Genomic DNA, 18369 nt, shown 5'->3' on the forward strand with positions numbered 1-18369 from the left:
TAATAGACCAAGTAGAAAACCCAGAGAATGGAGTCATGAGCAGTTAAGTCACTTATATAGGGTATGCCACACAGAAGAACTTGCGTTTAGCATTTATATTTCAATGAGGAAACTCATTTTAATTTAGTTCACAAGCTAATGGAAATCTTACAAGCTCAATATGTGCATAAAATTTGGATATAGAGGGATATAACATTGAACTCATAATAAATATTGAGAAAACATTTTAATTTTTTTTTCATCACTAGACTCAATAAGTGAAAAAATGGTGAAAATGAAGATTTTAATTTTGGATAATTTTTGTTGTACTTACATACGAAAATACAATATGTAAGTTTCAAGTTTTGCATTTTTGTCCAGAACTCACACACTCTGTCTCTCTCTCTCCACACCCCCACCTATTAATATACATATACATGTAACGTTAACATATATGTATATGCATATATGGGTATGTGTGTGTGTGTGTGTGTGTGTGTGTGTGTGTATGTGTAATACATTTATTCTTTGAAATTGTAGTTCTGAGCCTTGTGATAATCTAGTCTTATTCCAAAGTTCTTAATTCCTCCTGAGCTTCTGACTTTCTTGCTGAGGCTTTGGTCATTAATTACTAGAAGCCAAGAGCAATTTTGGTAGTGTCCAGGTATTGTGTTAGTACAGAAGTGACTGCCATCTCAGTGAATGAGCCTGGGTCCTGCCACAGCATGACCCTATCCTCATCTCTAGCCCTGTCAACTCCAAACCAAACCATTGATGGTTCTGAAATCAGTGTCAGTTAGGATTACGTTTATATATACTTAGGAGTAAATTCCAAAATAATGATGACAGGAGGTAATTTTTCTTGCATTAAAGAAAATTAGGAGTATCCACTTTTGCCTCACTTTTGTGGAGGCTGCATTGCCTCAACCATCTTCAGGTTTATCACTTCAACATTGCAAAAGCTGTAGCTCTTTCTTCTACTCCAAGAGAATAGCTAGAGTTCCAATTTTTACCACTTTGTCATAAGTAGCAGAATGGAGAGAGCAGAGAGAGAAAAAATCTCATCTATTTTAAGATTTCTATGAGTGAAATCCAAAGAGTGTACTTACACTCAATAGCCAAACTTAGTCTCAAGGATAGCAGCGGCAGGATAGACTAGGAAATGCAAAAGCTTTAGCTTACTAGGCTAGGTTCACTGCTCTAAGTACAAGATACCATTGCTAAGCAGAAATATTTGTTAGAGAAACAACAAGAAGATTCTGCTATGCTCTCCAGCAGTCTGACTTGTTTATACCATTATCGACAATTTCGTTGCATCATAATATTTGATTTATCCTTATGTTATAGTTTGGATCTAAATGTCCCACAAAGGTCTTGTGCTAAAACCATGATCCCCAAACCAGCATGGTTTGGGAGGTGAGTCTTTAAGGCAACCATTGCATCATGATGTCATCACTGATAGCTGAATGGACTACTGGGAGGTAGGAACTAGTTGAAGGAAGTAGGTCAATGAGGCCTGACCCGGAAGGATTTATCTTCTCCAAAGCCCCTCCCTTTCTCTATCTTCTTCCTGACTCCAATGAGCTGAGCAACTTTCCTCTACTAGGCCCTTCTGCCATGACATTTCTGCCTTAGGGTCAGTTAACCATGACTGAACCTCTGAAACTATGGGCCAAGATAATGTTTCCTCTTCTAAGTTGTTCTTTCAGACATTTTGGCCACAACAACCAAAAGGTGACCCACACACATTATTTAACTCTAAAATCATTGAAGCCTAGGACATATCTTGTCAACTTTTATCGTATGAGGGGCAGGACTGAGAACTCATCTTGGGATACCCAGGAAGATAAATTAGAGAAAGAATTTCTCTTCTCCCATCACGAGCCAGCTTTATCTGCCACCCCTAACAACCTACAGGACTCCACAGTCATTGATGTTGGACAACCAGAACCTAAAGTCAGATTTTTTGTCTTCTAGGTGACTGTTATCCTCTGAAAAAGGCATTTTCTTAGGCTTGCCCTAAAAGAAGGGAGGAAAGACCCAAATCCCCTTGGACATCAATCCAAACCTGTACAATATACATCCTAAAATGTACCTGACCAAGTAAGTATACAAGCTTCTGTGGTGTGAATATAGTTTACTCCTTCAGAAACTCATATTGAAACATAATTCCTCACATGAGTTATTAAAATATAAGACTAGGTAAGATTTTTAAGAAGTAATTAGGGTTCTGCTGTCTTGAATGAATTAACCCATTCATGTGACTCATCAGCAAGTTATCTTAAGAATGGGTCTTGGGGCTGTGGATGTGGCTCAAGTGGCAGCGCACTTGCCTAGCATGTGTTCGATTCTCACTGGGTTCGATTCTCAGCACCACATAAAAATAAAAAAATAAAGATATTGTGTCCACCTAAAACTAAAAACTAAATATTAAAAAAGAAGAATGGGTCTAATACAAAAGCCAGTTGGCCAGGTCTCTGGCATAATTCCTGTCTCTCACCTTGCCCTATGCCACATTGAGACGCTGCAAACAAGAAGGTCACCACCATACTCAGCCTCTCAACCTTGGACCATACCTTGGACCATAGCTGTGAGCCAAAATTATCCTTTTTTCTTTAAAATTTACTAGTGTGCAGCATTGTGTTATTAGCAATAACAAAGAGGCTAAGATGGAAGACAAGGGTCAACAAAAAAAGAGAAGACACAGGCCTCCCAGTCTACCCATCATTTGCAGAAAACGATTGTCCAGATCTCTCTTCTGTCCATGAAGTACAGATGTGTCTTCCAGGGGAGAGGGTCTCTCATTCTCTTTTGATGGGAAAAGTAGGACTTTAATTTTTTCAGTTGTAGAAGAAAGAATTGTCAGTAAATTTTGAGGCCAAGAAGTTTCCATTTTTATCCTAGGTATTGACAACAGTTGTCTGGGAAACTACCTGGATACCTTGGAGTCCACTGTAAAGTCAAGTTTAGACCCTCATCCTGCTCAAGAAGGCAGAGGGTAAACTCCATGTTCCAGCTGGCTCCCTGTCCAGTGAATCCAATGACAGTCTCTGTGCCATTTGAGATATTGCCACTTGTGCTACTATAACTTTGGGAATCCAGGATGTCACACAGATTATGCCACACTGTAGACTCTCAGTAATGCTGGCTGGAAACCTGGTGAATCCAGCTATGATATCTAATGTTGCACCTGAAGCAGCAGCAAAATTAAATTGATAGTTGAATTATTTCCTTTTTTATTTAAATGAAACAAAAAATCCTTGCTTTGGATTAAATAACTCTAGAGTGTGTGTTTTATAATGAAAAACCAACCTTCTTGTGATTCTACCAAGGTTAATACGGAACAAGCTTTAGTGGAATATGGCTAAGAGCCTTTGATTACTAGAGTAACCACTCATCAGCATGGAAGAAGCTTCGTGCTGTGCTTTTTTTTTCAACTTACACAGTTCTATCAGTCTCCCAATCATCTAATTAGAATTGTTCCCCTTCATTGTAAAATAAAAAAAAATATTCATTATAAACTAAATTTCTCTTGAGGACTATGGAAGTAAGCAATTATTTGCAGCTGGTGTGCAGGTACATTAAGAGCAGCAAGGCTTGGTTGGACACCAATTCCTGTTCTGGACCTGGTAGATTGAAGCAAAGCATTCAGCTTCAGAAGATGAAGAAATTGAACATCACCTTGTGCAGATGAAGTTACTGGAAGTTAATGGAGCTGTGATCATTACGTGATAAATAAGTACTGGGACAAAGTTTTTGAGATAAAGCAGGGAATTCAAAAACATTTTATGTACTATTGTTCCAAGTAACTTAGTTAATGATTCTATTCTATACAGACTATTGCTTTTATTGGATAATAATAATTAATAGATAATTCAATTCCAAAATGATCTTATACTCTAATAATAAATCATTAATTTGAGATTTGGACACTACACTTTCAAAGTTGCATCTGACAACATTTTACCATACACAGATTTCTCTAGTGCAATGCTGCCTTCAAAAAATCCATGAAGTTAGAACTTAAAGACTCCAATAAGAATAGGTTCTTTTGTTAACCACGTTTTCCCTTAAAAAAAGTCTTAGTACAGTGAAAGTATGAAATACACTTTAAATTCAACCACAACTGTTTTTTAGGTGGGAGCATTTTATGACAGATTCACAAAATTAATCCATACTTTTGACAGTCTTGTAAGTCCTTCAGAAAAAAAAAAAGATCAGGATAAATTTTAGCTATTCTATTGACAAGGACAGTAGGGAAATGGAACAAAATTAGTATATTTATAGGACAACCTTTAAGACCATAATCATATGGTTCCTCTCAAATGCACTGGTAATGGACCACAGAGAATTGTAAACAAGATACATCACTTAAATATTGTACACATCAACCTTATCAATCTTAGCACTGAAAGTAAAAGCAATTCATAAAATTAATTTTAGCTTTTCAAAGACAGGAAGATAGAGAAATCATAATTTTAGTTGTATGCATTATTATAAAGTTTTCAAAAGTGATTCCTTTCAAGTATGAGTAAAACATTTTATTCTCAAAAATATGGGAGGAACATATTTAGAAGAACATATTTAGAAGATATATTGCTAAAGATAGAATGCTGGATTTATTAAAAATAAAAGAACATATAATTATGAAAACAAATCTGGATAATAATAATATTGTTAGCTGTTTTAGTAGAAATATTGATATTTAGCATAGTAAAAATCTAATAAAAACTACATTAAATCTTTAATATATAGCTTAATTTTTTAATGAACTGCCTCAATTAAGGAAAATGTCAACTGCTTGTACTATAATCTTATTTTTATATTTTAATTTAATTAGACAAAATGAGAAACATACTAAAATAGAATTTCAACCTCAGGATTAAGGGTCCATTTTGTTGATAAAATTCAGTTGCAACTTTGGTTGTTCATACCTACACAGTTTCACAGCTAACTACAATTATAGTTTAGAAATTTTCCCATTTTAAATTTCCTTAATATTCATTAAGGAAATTTCTTGTAAATATTTGCTCATCTACTTATTTAAAAAAAACCTCTTCATTATTTCACTGCATTTTGTCACAAAAATAAAATGTTAGATTTTTTTATATCATTATTCTTCATACCTTAAAAATTATTATGCTTCAAAAACAAAATTGACTTTCAAAAGATGTCATTTTTCTTTTTTCTTTTCTAGAAGTCCATCCACAGAGATGTTTCTGGAAACATCGCTAAGTCTGATCAATGTTTTAGATTTCTATAACTCTCTTATAAGTTAATGAAAAACAAATGTGTCTATATAATTTCATATGCAAAAAACCCAAATGGTATTGACAACTTTAATAATGATCAAACTATGTACTATGTTGCTAGGATAAATCCCTAGAATAAGTTTCTAGAATAAAGATTATTTAGTATAATTAAAAATTTGAAAGTCAAAAAAGGAAGATTTTGGCAGAAAGTAGTGCAACTTTTTTGGTAAATAGCTTTTTATGACATATAAGAGTAAAATAGTTAAAATAAACTCTTTATGAGAGTTCCTGGTTCAAAAATGTTAATCGATAAGTTATGTATCAATAATGTCTTTATGGCATCATAGCTTGAAAGAGCAAATGGTTACATGTAATTTGCCTAATTATTTTAGGCAAAATTACATTTTCAGTTTTTTGGAGACAGTCCTATTTATGTTTATTTATGGTTTTAAATGAAGACATGAAGCAATCTGAGGACCTGACACCTACATTTACAATATTTTTTTTAAATAAGAGAAATCATAAATGAGTATCAGTTAACATACTTTATTTAGACTTCCAAATAGCTTTCTATTTTCTAATCTATTTCCTCCTCACAAAGGACTATTCACAACACAGGTTACAATAGAAAAATTTTATCTTAGCCGAGATTTTTTTTTTTTTCTTTTAGAGAGAGTGAGAGAGAGAGAATTTTTTTTAATATTTATTTATTTTTTTAGTTTTCGGCAGACACAACATCTTTGTTTGTATGTGGTGCTGAGGATCGAACCTGGGCCGCACGCATGCCAGGCGAGCGTGCTACCGCTTGAGCCACATCCCCAGCCCTAGCCGAGATTTTTGACAAAGTAGAAGACCAAGAATATACAGTGGGACTGGGGCTGGGGCTCAGCAGTAGTGCACTTGCCTGGCATGTGTAAGGCACTGGGTTCGATTTTCAGCACCATATAGATAAATAAAGGTCTATCAACAACTAAAAAAATATTTTTTAAAAAAAAGAATGTAAAGAAAAATTTCAAAGTAATAGGAAGGTAGGAATGCTGTTCCCTGGAGACCTGAGCCAAAAGCCTGTTTCTTCAATTTGCACATTAATAACAATGCATCATAGTTGCTCTTGGGACATAATTATAATATTTAATTTTGCTAAGGAAATGAGCCATTGTAGAGAAGTGTAAGAAGATGTAATAAGCTAGTGATTGAAGAACATAAAGGTAGATGAAATTTAATGTAAAGTACAATGTATTACAAATCTAAGAAGAATAATTTAAATTACTTATACATCCTGATGGATTCAGTAACCTCTCAGGACATTATTCTAGACAACTTGATGAAGAAGAGCAATCAAGTATGAATAATCAGAGCTACAACATGAGGAAAGCACAGTTAAAAGTGAAACAATATTAAATAGAAAGTGAGTAACGTGGTTTCTGTTTCAAGAGCGCAGTCCTTTTATAAAATGTGGTCAGATTTAGATTTTTGTAATATGCAAAAGTCCTAAAGAAAGGAAAAGAAATTAATGAAATAATTTAGACAGGTGTTAAAAGGCAAACAAAATTAACATAGATTCAGGTCTCTTTCTCTCTCTCTCTCTCTGTTCCTAAGTGTTGGTACTCATTTATAAATCTTATGAAGGGAACCTTGAGGAGAAAAGAAACCATACAAAACAGGGACACTTGTGAATGTTAAACAGAATAATGGAAAGATTTAGTGATTTTTTTTTTTTTGAAGGTCATAGAACAATTGAACAACCAGGCTGGGAAGGAACTTGGGCCTCCTCCCTTCCATGCAACACTGAAAATTAGCAGATGCTTTTTGTACCACCTTCCACTGAGAAGGTTACTAGCAGGAAAGCCCGTCAAATGTTCCTACTCGTAATCTTGGAAAATCAATTTTAAAAATGATCTTTGAAAGACTAACTTGATGTTCATAATTAGATGATTAAATTACAGATACCTAAGTAGAAATATATATTAAAACACTGTAATGTATTTTTATTACAAAATGTTGACAAATATTAATACAGATTATAAAGATCCAAATTTTCAGAGAGCTATGTTTGAATATTGCAACATCTCTTTCCTGAGTGGAAATTATATTCTATATTACATTATAAAGTTAACACTAGACAAAAAAGAATTTGTCCCCCACCCCCACCCCAGAACTTAGAATTACTGTAAATAGAACTGTTTTGCTGACTTTTATTTTAAATTTAAATTCAATAGATAATACTTCGATATTCCAGTAATAAAAAATGCATCTGTATACTTACAGGACCTCTGAGACAAGCAATTTCCAGCTAATTTCTGAAAGTAAGAGACCACATTAAGAAGAAGCATTTAACAAAGAAGTCCATTTTGTGATAGCTCAGTCCTTATCCTTATGGGAGTTCCCATAGTCTGAGAGGGTTCCAGTTTCACTTTGCTAAACCATTTTTTTTTTAACTTTCAATATTACTTTGTTGTGATAAAGTCTTCTTTCTTTCTTTATCTTTCTGGAGTACTTTTGCCATTTGTACATTGTTCAAGCTGGTTTTGATAAAAATTGAGGCTCAGGGAAAAATGATGTGGTAGATGGTAATCCAGCTGTGCTATAGGAACTGTGATAGTGTGAAGTCATGAGAAATGACCCAAGTTAACAAATTGATGATGAAAGTCCAGTAATTTGAGAAAGTCAAATGAACTGTGATGACTAAGGTTTGGAGGTTCAGTATCATGGTTTGACAAACAGAATCCAATCACATTAACACTTAGGTGAGAATTAAGACACTGTCTCAAAGACCTCAGGAAGGAAGGTCCAGGAGCAGCATTATGTTTCTAGTAGATGCCTTTGCAGTACTTTTGGGAAGGTCTTTTTAATCAACTGTGCACTGATTTACTGTATTTAGATGAGCTGAATGTTTAAAGTATGGTTGTTTGATAATTCCGACAGGTAATGCACTATCCCAATTTCCATGTAACAGGTCAACTGATCCCCAATAAAGTTAAAGAATCCATTCAAGATAAAAGCTAGAGCTAAACTGAGGTCTTCACATTGAATACCTTCCATAGCAAACTCAAATCTGTCCAAAAACTTTTTGAGGAAATCCTGTATAATTCAGCATTTGTAAACAGACCTCAGATAGAAGTAAGCATAAATATGATAAGATCTTACATTGATGATAGAATACACCAATACAGTGGTGTATTTCCTAAAAATCACAATCAGGTAGGCAGCTTAAAGTGACTTGACTTCCATGTGCCATACTTAGCCACATTTAAGCTCCAAGTGATCATTCTATCTTCAAAAGCCAAACATGCCCCAATGGCACCCAAAGGAAATGTGTTGATAAAAGTTTAGACATACAGTTCAATATTCCTTTGTAAAACACCTCTTTCAATCATGGTTTCTTTCATTGACAATTAAACTTTTTATTGAAAATTCTCAATGCTTCTGTGTAAGTAATGTAAAGATGATGGATTCAGAGTTACACAGTGATTACATGTATTCCTTTATGGAATACAGGCTTCTTCAATCAATATATTTTAAAACAATTTTGATATTGCAACTTGCGATCTGTAAACCAGAAGTATAGTAGTAAACACTTGTATTCACCTGTAATCTATCATTTTCTTAATGAGAAGTATGAATAGATTTTTACCTTTAGAAAGAATGCCCAGGTGAAAGGAAAGCTTGAAAAATATTTTAATAAGAAATTCAAGTTTTAAATCTCTTTTGCTAATTTTTAAGCAATGTACAGAGAAGACTTATATTTTAAAATATTTGGCTGTCTTCTCTATTCTTTGGGATAAAACTAAAGATTAAGCATGTGTAACAGATATATGGGGTAAATTCTATATTTAAGCCTTTTGAAGTTAGTTTCTCTGTATATACAGCACATGGAAACTTAGCCTCATATGAAGGAACTAGTTTCACCTAAACAGAGTCAGATCTGTTTTATCCATGTACTTCCAATTTTATGTTGCAAAAATAGGCTCAATTTTTCTCCTTCAAAGGTAGTTCTTATCATAGCTTTCCTCTTTGTGAGAATAGTTCTCTCTTCCACTCACATAACTTGAAAATCTGCATACTCTCTACCTCAAACATATACTTACCTCACCATCCCTATATCTTCTACTCTTGTTCAGGAATTTGTTGTTTACTGCCTGTACTCTTTGTAGTCTATTCTTGCTTCCTTGTCTTTGGTATCTTCTTAAAATCCATCATTTGCGTTGCTACCAGATTTTTTTCTATTGAATTGGTATCCTGCTTAAAAAGAGAGGTATCCTCCTGTAATCCCATCTACTCAGGGGACTGAGACATACTGATGAAAAGTTCAAGGCCAGCCTGGACAACTTAGTGAGATACTGTCTCAAACAAATTAAATAAACAAAAAGATCTAGGGATACAGCTCAGTGGTACAGGTGTACCCCTCCTCCCCCCACTCCCTATTCAATCTCCAGTAGGAAGAGTTTGGAAGAGCAGAAAGAGAAAGATAAAAGAAATCTTTAAAAGAAAAGTTTTGTGTTTGTTGTTGTTCTTGTTTTACCTTAAGGGTTTTCAAGTTCCTTAAGTAGCACTATCTGATGGCTTCTCATTCTTTCAACAACCTCCTGAGGGTAGGGCCACTACAAAAGGAATATAGTAGGTAACTAAGAGCAAAATAGCCTGAGATTGAATCAAGCCCAGCTATAAGAATAACTGTGACTCTGACCAAGGCATGTAACACTCTGTGCCTCCTTAGCCTCACATATTGTGGTATTACTCTTAGGAATTTTTGGTCATCTTTAAACTAAATTAGAAAGGATCCAGGAAAATGCTGTGGAGAGCCAGGGAAATGTGTCTATACTTAAGCACTTAATGTCTTTGTGATGTGTCATTATGACTAATTTTGATTTTTACCACCACTATTTTGTTAAACTCCATGGAGCTAGGGGGACCACAGCTGTTCATAGTTTTGAAGATGCTGTCTATAAAATGTCCATTCACAGTTGACATTCAGTGAATCAGACTTTGAGATTTGACAGGGTAAATCCAACTCTTTCCAGGCACAATGGCTACTGTAGATGGTATGAACATCAGTCATTTCTTTTCCTTAAATTGATTTTATTTAAATTTACCAAGAATTTGATTTCTTTAACATATAATACAATTAACCCATTTTAAGTACACAATTAGATGAGTTTTGACCAATGCTTGTACTCATGTATTACCATCTCAATCAAGATATGCAATATTACCATTACCCCAAATTTTGCAGTCAATTCACTCCTCTTTCCCATTCTACGAAACCACTGATCTGCATTCCCATTATTACATATTATTTTACCTGCCGGTTATACTTAATTTTTAAGCTAGAATTGTTTTTATGTTCCAACCTGAATCATGTTTCTACATAATGAACTTATTCAGTAACAAGCAAAAGGAAAACCATCCATGATGCATAAATTGTTCTGGGGTAAGAAAGTAGATACAAGTGTATTTTAAGTGAAACCGTTTAAAAATGGTCCGAAGCTGTTTTATTTTTGAAATTTTGATTTTGTTGCTGTTTGGTTTTTATCATTCTATTTTTTTTGTTTGTTTATTTATTTATTTATGTGCAGTTGTTTTAGCTGTTTGGTTTTTGTCTGTTTGTTTGTGTGTGTGCAGTTGTTTTAGCAATTCTAATCTCTTCTCCCTGTAACCCTGAGTTCCAGCAAGGTGAGTACTGAGTATTGGCAATGCTGTATTGCATGAACCCAGGTCTATTGACTACTTTTTGGTCAATTGCTCCTTATGGAAGTTAATTATTGAACAGTAGGAGGCTGAATCCTGGAGTTCAGGTTGCAGGGAGGACCCCTAAAATCTAGCTAGCTCTGTACGCCCTCAGGAAGCTATTCCATGGGTCTCCCGAGATTTTTGACTATTGAACACAGGTTTTGAGGGTGACACTCTGAGAGCTGCTCCTGGGGTCAAAAGATGCACAGGGGATCTACAATAGTCCTGGCAGCTATAGTCACCAGGCAGAGAATGCAGCCCAGGTGGCCTGGGGAAAGGGTCCAGAGGCCGGACGTGGCCTGCAGACTCAGGACTTGACACACAAACTCACACAAAAAAGGCCGGAAAGTGTCCGGAGGAAGCCCGTGCGTCACGGGGGAAGGAGCCCAGCCGGACTCTGCCGCGACCGCCCCGCCATCCAGGGTACAGGGTGCCGCACAGCCAGCCGCGCTCACTGCCAGCCCCACCGCCGCGGCCGCCGCCAATGAAGCTTCTCCCGCTCCTAGGTGAGTGCTCCGCGTCTCTGGTCACCGCGGTAGCAGGGGGAAAGTCACTTGTAGGAATGGGAGTTTTTACCAGGTGGAGCTCACGTGGTAAGCACATCTGGCAGGGTCTCTAAGGAGGACTGACGCAGGACTTCTCAGGATGTTTTTCTCCTTGGCCTTTCAATTCTAGAGCTTGGTATTCAAGGCTCAGGGACATTACTTTTTTACTCCTACTGGAGAAGTCCCCAAAGCCCTCAAAGACTCAGACTTTGACCATTTTTTTCTGATCCCCCACCCCACCCCCAAGAAACCTGGGACATCCAAGCCATTAGCACTTGTGGGAGGCTTCCTGACATTTTAAGGGGATTGCCTGCCCAGACTTTGGGTTCATTGAAAATACCATTTTGATGATGCTGCCCTGAAAGATAATAAATCACATCTCGGAAGGCGAATTAATTCTGGTTTAGACAGTATATACAGTCCTACGTGGGCCTGGGATTTAGAATTGAATGTTTAAGGATCTCTTGGTACCAGATAGGGACAATTTATCTCAGATGTCTGTTTTCAGAACAATGACTTCATGATTCATAACTGTTGGTCCCCAAGCCTTCTCTTGAGAAGACCTGGAACAACAATAAAAAGGGGAACACCCTATGCTTTTTCTTATCTTAACAGTCCATAAAATAGCATTTCCAAGTTTATTTTCAGCAACTTTGAAATAAAATCTTGTTCTGTTTTTGTTGGTCGTGTTTGGGTGATATTCCATTTCTGGAAGATCAATCTTTGAACAGTATGTTGTATTTTGTTTTAATTTCCCCTAATGTAAGAAAATATTAAAAAAAAATGTGTTATAAGATAAGCAGAATTAACAATCATTAGAACACAGAGGAAAGAATAGACAACAATTACATTTGTCTTCCTAGATAATAAGGTATCATCTTAAAATAACACATATTTGAATATAAGACCCAAATAACAGATTTCCTTGATTTCTGAAAAAAAAAAATTACAATAATTACTCCCAAAAGAGAAAAATTGCTTTACAATCTTGCAGTTACCTGTGAGGAATGATATTAGATCACCTTGGCACAATGATCTGGAAACACAGTTTTTATTACAAAACTGTGCTGCTTATTATATTTTAGTTTTGTCAAGCTTTACTTGATAAGGATTGAAATTGAAAAAAGGTCTTTTTCTTTTTGCCTAGTTGCTTTTGTGCTGTTATTTAGCTAAATGTTCCCTTGGGAAATTTTCATGATCCATTTATCTAAATGGAAAGAAAGAGGAATATTTGTATTTATTATATTCTAACTCAACAATGAGGGGATGTTTTTGAAAAAAATGTTTTATGTTTTTCTGTTGTATCTAGTGGGTTTTTCCACTTTGTTGAAGTGTGCCCATACTCAAAATTGCACCAAGACACCCTGTCTCTCAAATGCAAAATGTGAAATCCGCAATGGAGTTGAAGCCTGCTACTGCAACCTGGGATTTACAGGAAATGGTGTCACAATTTGTAAAGGTACGCCATTTTATTATCTTTTATCGATTTTACTGAAAAATTCAATTTCTGATATGATGGTATTTATGGTCTTCCAGAAATTAACTTGTTTCACCTTATCCCATTAGATTGCAGGCTATTGAAAAAAAGCTTAATTAAACAAATTTGAATGTCCTATGTAAATTTATACTGTATTTTTTTTTATTTTTGATGATACCACGTGCATCCATCTTTCGTTGTGAATATTAAAGATTGTTCTAGAACCTAAATTGGAACATTTAGGTGCCAAGAGCAGAGTCAGTACTTTGAGAGCACAGGAATAGAGGGTTCATGGTCAGGTTACACTCAAAGAGGTGGTACTTAGAGACTTTTCTAACATTTGACTAGCTAAAGTTGAGGATACTAAGAAATTTGAGGTTTTCTTTTGCATACTCTTAAGTGTGGGAAGTAAAAGGGAAGGAAGGGAGGCAGAAAGGAATAGAAGGAAATTTTGAAGACCTTCTAATTCTGAAGTAGAGTCTTTCATAGAACTTGAAGGTACAGACCAGAGATTGCCAGCAAGGGTCCTCCAAGGGTGCCCATTGACTTAGTAAACAAAACATTATTTGATAAACGAATTTAGGTGATTCCTTGTGTGTGGTTTCCACCAGCAGCAGCACTCCTCCGCTCCCTACAAGCTTCACTCAATCTTTATTTATTTTCTTTCATTTTCAAAAGGAACTAATTTTAACTAGGTCGATAGCACAGAATTCTGTGTAGGTAGGAAAGAGAGAGAGAAAGAGAAAGAGAGAAAGTTTCAAGTCATATAAATTAGTTTTATATATAATTAAATGGCAAGTTCAAATTACAGCTGTATGGTATTATACTTCTAAGTGTATTTAAGATAACATGGACTTTTTCCAATTAAGCCAGGATATTGTGCATTGTTAATATTGCATGTGGTTGCTTCTAGCACAAACAAGTTGTATCTCGTGATTCAATTTGATAGGCTTTTAAAAAGATTAAATATGTAGTATATAGTAAGACCAAACCTCATCATAATTAGTTTAATGTTTAAAAAATGTACAGCAAAGCTACAGTTTGCTTAATGGTTCATTAGATCAGGCGTTTCTGTTTTTACATACAGCCAGAATTTGTAATATACTATTCTACGATCACTACAAAATACTTTCCATAAATAATCATAGATTTTTATTGTGTATTTAATTGAATGGCATTATGGGAAGTTGATGGCTGAGTGACCTTCAAAATATTGCATCAAATATATTAGTATGCTTTTCCACTAATCATTACAAATTATATCATTGTATTTCATAAGCAGCATTGCCTTTTTGTTATTTAGATACTTTTCAACTGCCATAATTACCGTCATTAACATCAATAAATTTTCACAATTTGGACATTCAGCAGCCAACCAGCTTATAATCATGCTTTTAATGATTTCTTTTTTAAAAAAAGCATCTTCCATTATCCAATACAGTTGTTTTTTACTCAACTGCCTGAGTCAATAGCCACTTAAAATACAGAAAATATTTTCCATCAGAAAAAACAAAACAGCAAAAAAAAAAAAAAAAAAAAAACCAAAAAGACATTTAGACCTTTTGACCTTCAATTTCTCCTCACTCAGAACACAATTTATAGTGGAAATCACTTTTCTTATTATGTTCATGTTAAACTTACATCCCTTTTGTACTTAAAGAAAGTTATTTATTCACTTGTTTTAATATTTATTACCTGAGGTTTGTAATGTCTGTCTAAAACTAACACAGTTTAAACAGTGATATTTTTCATCTTTTTTTTTTACCTCTTAACTAATTCAATAACAGATTTTTGACATATTTTCTCAGAGGGTACACTTATATGTTCCTTAGAATTAAACCTAAAACATTGTATTCTCAATTGCTGAGTGGGTTATATTTTGAGTTAGAAAATTCCTTTTTTGACTTTTTCATCTCTAGACACATTCCTCACAATTCTTATCTTTCTCTACAATTTATATTGCACTAATAAGAAATGTCTGGATAGGAGTTTATCTGTAATGGTGTCTACTTATTTAAAAATAAATGTTGTTTTCTTTCTAGCATCATCACCATCATGACCATTATAAAATTTGGGTCTCTTACATATACCTAAGATATAACCCAATCTCACTAAATGTACAAGAACAAGTATTGAACTAGACTTACACAAATTGGATTACAGGATTCCTTGGAAATAAATATTAATAGTAGTGAATTGATGTTATTTACTCGGTTTTCTGTCAAATATTTATTGACCTTCTTCATCATCATTATCATCATTATCATCTCAAACTAGAAATTAGAAGCAGATATAAAGGGAAGCACTTAGTTCAATGCATGTGCAGGTGAGCGGATGAATATACAAGTCCCTTTACTTGCAGATAAACTCATTAGGTGCAGCTGTGTTCTTGGGAACCTTATGGAATCTAAATGAGGAAAAAATGATTTCCCCAAATGAGGATAGAAAGGGTCAGGAAAGATGTATTGAAAGCTTGTGCACAAGTATAGGAATCTTTTCATAGCTTGAAACATGATTATTGTGAAACAATATCGCAAGGAAAATAATGAAGTATTGGTGCCGACACACAGGAAGAAACACCTTGCATTTAAATGGAATTTTTTTTCATCATATCTAATAACATACATGTTTCTAGTGTGGGATGGTGGCATACACTTGTAATCGCAGCACATCAGGAGGCTGAGGCAAGAAGATGGCCAGTTCAAGGTCAGTCTCAGCCAACTTAGCAAATATGTACTTCTAGAATTCAACTAGAAGAAAGTTATAACAAATTAGAGAACAAGGGCACTAGTAAAAGGAGAGCAAATGCTGTTGCAATAGCTATCTAACAGGAAGAAATAGCCCATGGATTCAGAATGTTGGAGAAGTATTAGTTCAAATAACTCATCAGCAAGATTCTTTTTTTTTTTTCTTCAGCAGGATTCTATCTGGGCTAAAATATAAATGCCGAGGACAAGTGATTGCTTTCATGCTAGTTTGTTCCTTAGCAATAAATAGGACACTCATCACTAGGCATCAGAACTGATGCAAGACACACAAAATGAGTGTGTGTGTGTGTGTGTGTAGGTGTTACAAGTGTACACATATCAGTTAACCCAATTAACTATACTGTCTAAACCATGCTTCACAAATAGTAAGTTTTAAATATTTAATGAAGTCATAATTTCCACAATAGAAATGTAAACAGAAAAATAATTCTAACTGCTCATCTTTGAATTTCATTTCTAGAATATTTTACATTTAACTATGATAGATATGGACAGGGTTGAGCATTCCTAACCCAAACATCAAACATCTGATATGCTTCAGAATCCATAATATTATGAGCCCAAACATTATCACAAGTGGATAATTCCACACTTTACCTCGTGCAATAGGTTGCAGGTTATGAATTACCTTTAAATCACATAGATGTGTAACTTCTGTGAAGTTGCATACCTAGAATATAGGATGGATCAAAACTACCTGGTTCAAGTCACTCCAGAAAAGCCATTTTAAATCTAAACACTTCTAAATCTCAAGTCTTCAATGGCTATCTTTTTATATTTGCTTTCCGTTCCCATCAGGAACGCTCAGCTCCTCTGATAATTCACCTAAAACTTTTCCTACCCTTATATATTTATTACTTTTTTGTGATACTGAAACTTTGGGTACAGAGTTGGTAGTAGGCCAGCACGTATTTCCTTCCTCCCTTCCTTCTTTCTTCCCTCTTATTTCCTTTCTTCATTTTTTCTTTCTTGTCTTCCTACCTTTCTTTCCTTCTTTTTTTTTTTTTTAAATTAAAATGTTTAGGAGGAGTTGGCTCTTTATCTTTAGATAATATTTCAAGAATATTAAAAGAACTTAAATATATGACTCAATAATATTACACAGGCATGTTATGCATCATAGATATGTAGCTAAAAATCTTTGGGGAAGCAAAATATTTTTGCAAAACGAATGCATTTTACCTACTTCAGAAGAATTTCCCAACTGAATGAATACTGCTAAATTTTGGAAAAGTAGGAACTCTGAGGTACATCTAGATAGTATACCAGATTTCCTTAATATAAGTTTTATATTTCTTTGGCATTTCTTGTAACTGAATGGAAAGTGAAACCTATTTAAGGAATGGTCATCTAAATTAACTCAAGGTTTCCACTGCAGGATGCAGATTTCTGTGAAGTTTATCCAAATAAATAAAATATCTTTTTCAATTTTATAAATCCTTTCCATGTACTAAAAATATGACCTCTTTCTTCTCTTCAAAAGGAGGTTACACAACAGAGAGAATAAAACTGCTACAATAATTAGGTGGAATTTCCTAAATCATATTCACTCCATGAAGATTGAAAGTTTCTTTAATACATTGAAAGAGAAAAATGGAACAATAAGCCACTGCAAACTTTTATTTAGGCTAGTATTTTTTTTTTTTTTTTTTTTGAGAAGGATAAGGAAAAAAAAGGCTTGTGTTATTTTTGTTTTGCTGATAGGTTCCACAGTTTTGGAAAACTTTTCTTTTTTGACCTGTCAATGTCAGTTTTGCAAGCTGCTTCAGGAATTATTTTCTGGGCTGGGGATGTGGCTCAAGCGGTAGGGCGCTGGCCTGGCATGTGTGCGGCCCGAGTTTGATCCTCAGCACCACATACAAACAAAGATGTTGTGTCTGCCGAAAACTAAAAAATAAATATCAAAATTCTCTCTCTCTCTCTCTCTCTCTCTCTCTCTCTCTCTCTCTCTCCTCTCTCTCTCTCTTAAAAAAAAAGCCCTCTAAAAAAAGGAATTATTTTCCAAAATCATCCTGTTGTAAGTGTATCTCACAGGACAACTTTAATAATTAATGAAATACAAATAAGAAAAATATATAGATATTTAAGAAAGGTTTACTATAAACATGTAATTTTGGGTTTCTTATTATAGTTTATTCCAAATAACACTAATGAGGTGTCATAAAAATTCTCTTTCACATAGAATTCTTATTTTTGACCACTTTCTAATGAGTATTATCCAGATGGATTCATTGCATATTTAGAAACAGAAAAGTAATATTGATAACTAATAGGACAGGAAATAAAACCAAAAGAGTGAAAATGAACACACAGCTTCTGAATCTTAATTTAAACAATCATAAAGAGTTTTTCAAAATTCTATGTTAAGTCAATAAAGTTTCTCACAATATTTTTTCTACTTATCACAATAAATACTGAGTTGATATTAAAATGTTGCCTTTTCTCCAAGTGAGCCTATTATTTTAAGCATATCATTAAGTCCAAACATCTGTTTTGATAGATAGATAAATAGATACATGAGAGATAACTATTACTATGTAATAATTGATGATATTATATACATCAATGACAATAAATATTGTATATTGTTTTTTTAGAATTCATGTTCATTTTGTAAT

At 34.4% G+C, this 18369-nt stretch overlaps 1 protein-coding gene across 1 annotated transcript in view; it reads left to right on the top strand.

Annotated features, from left to right (window-relative positions):
* The first annotated feature begins 11363 nt into the window (after positions 1 to 11363).
* Adgrl4 (adhesion G protein-coupled receptor L4) overlaps positions 11364 to 18369 on the top strand; it is a 103869-nt gene continuing 96863 nt past the window's right edge. Inside the window, exons 1-2 of the mRNA XM_076863669.1 lie at positions 11364 to 11467; positions 12816 to 12965. Coding sequence (XP_076719784.1) covers positions 11446 to 11467; positions 12816 to 12965 — 172 coding nt within the window. The 5' untranslated portion in view covers positions 11364 to 11445. The remainder of the gene's footprint in view (positions 11468 to 12815; positions 12966 to 18369) is intronic.

Source organism: Callospermophilus lateralis, chromosome 7 (assembly GCF_048772815.1).
Source record: "Callospermophilus lateralis isolate mCalLat2 chromosome 7, mCalLat2.hap1, whole genome shotgun sequence".
NCBI lineage: Eukaryota > Metazoa > Chordata > Mammalia > Rodentia > Sciuridae > Callospermophilus > Callospermophilus lateralis.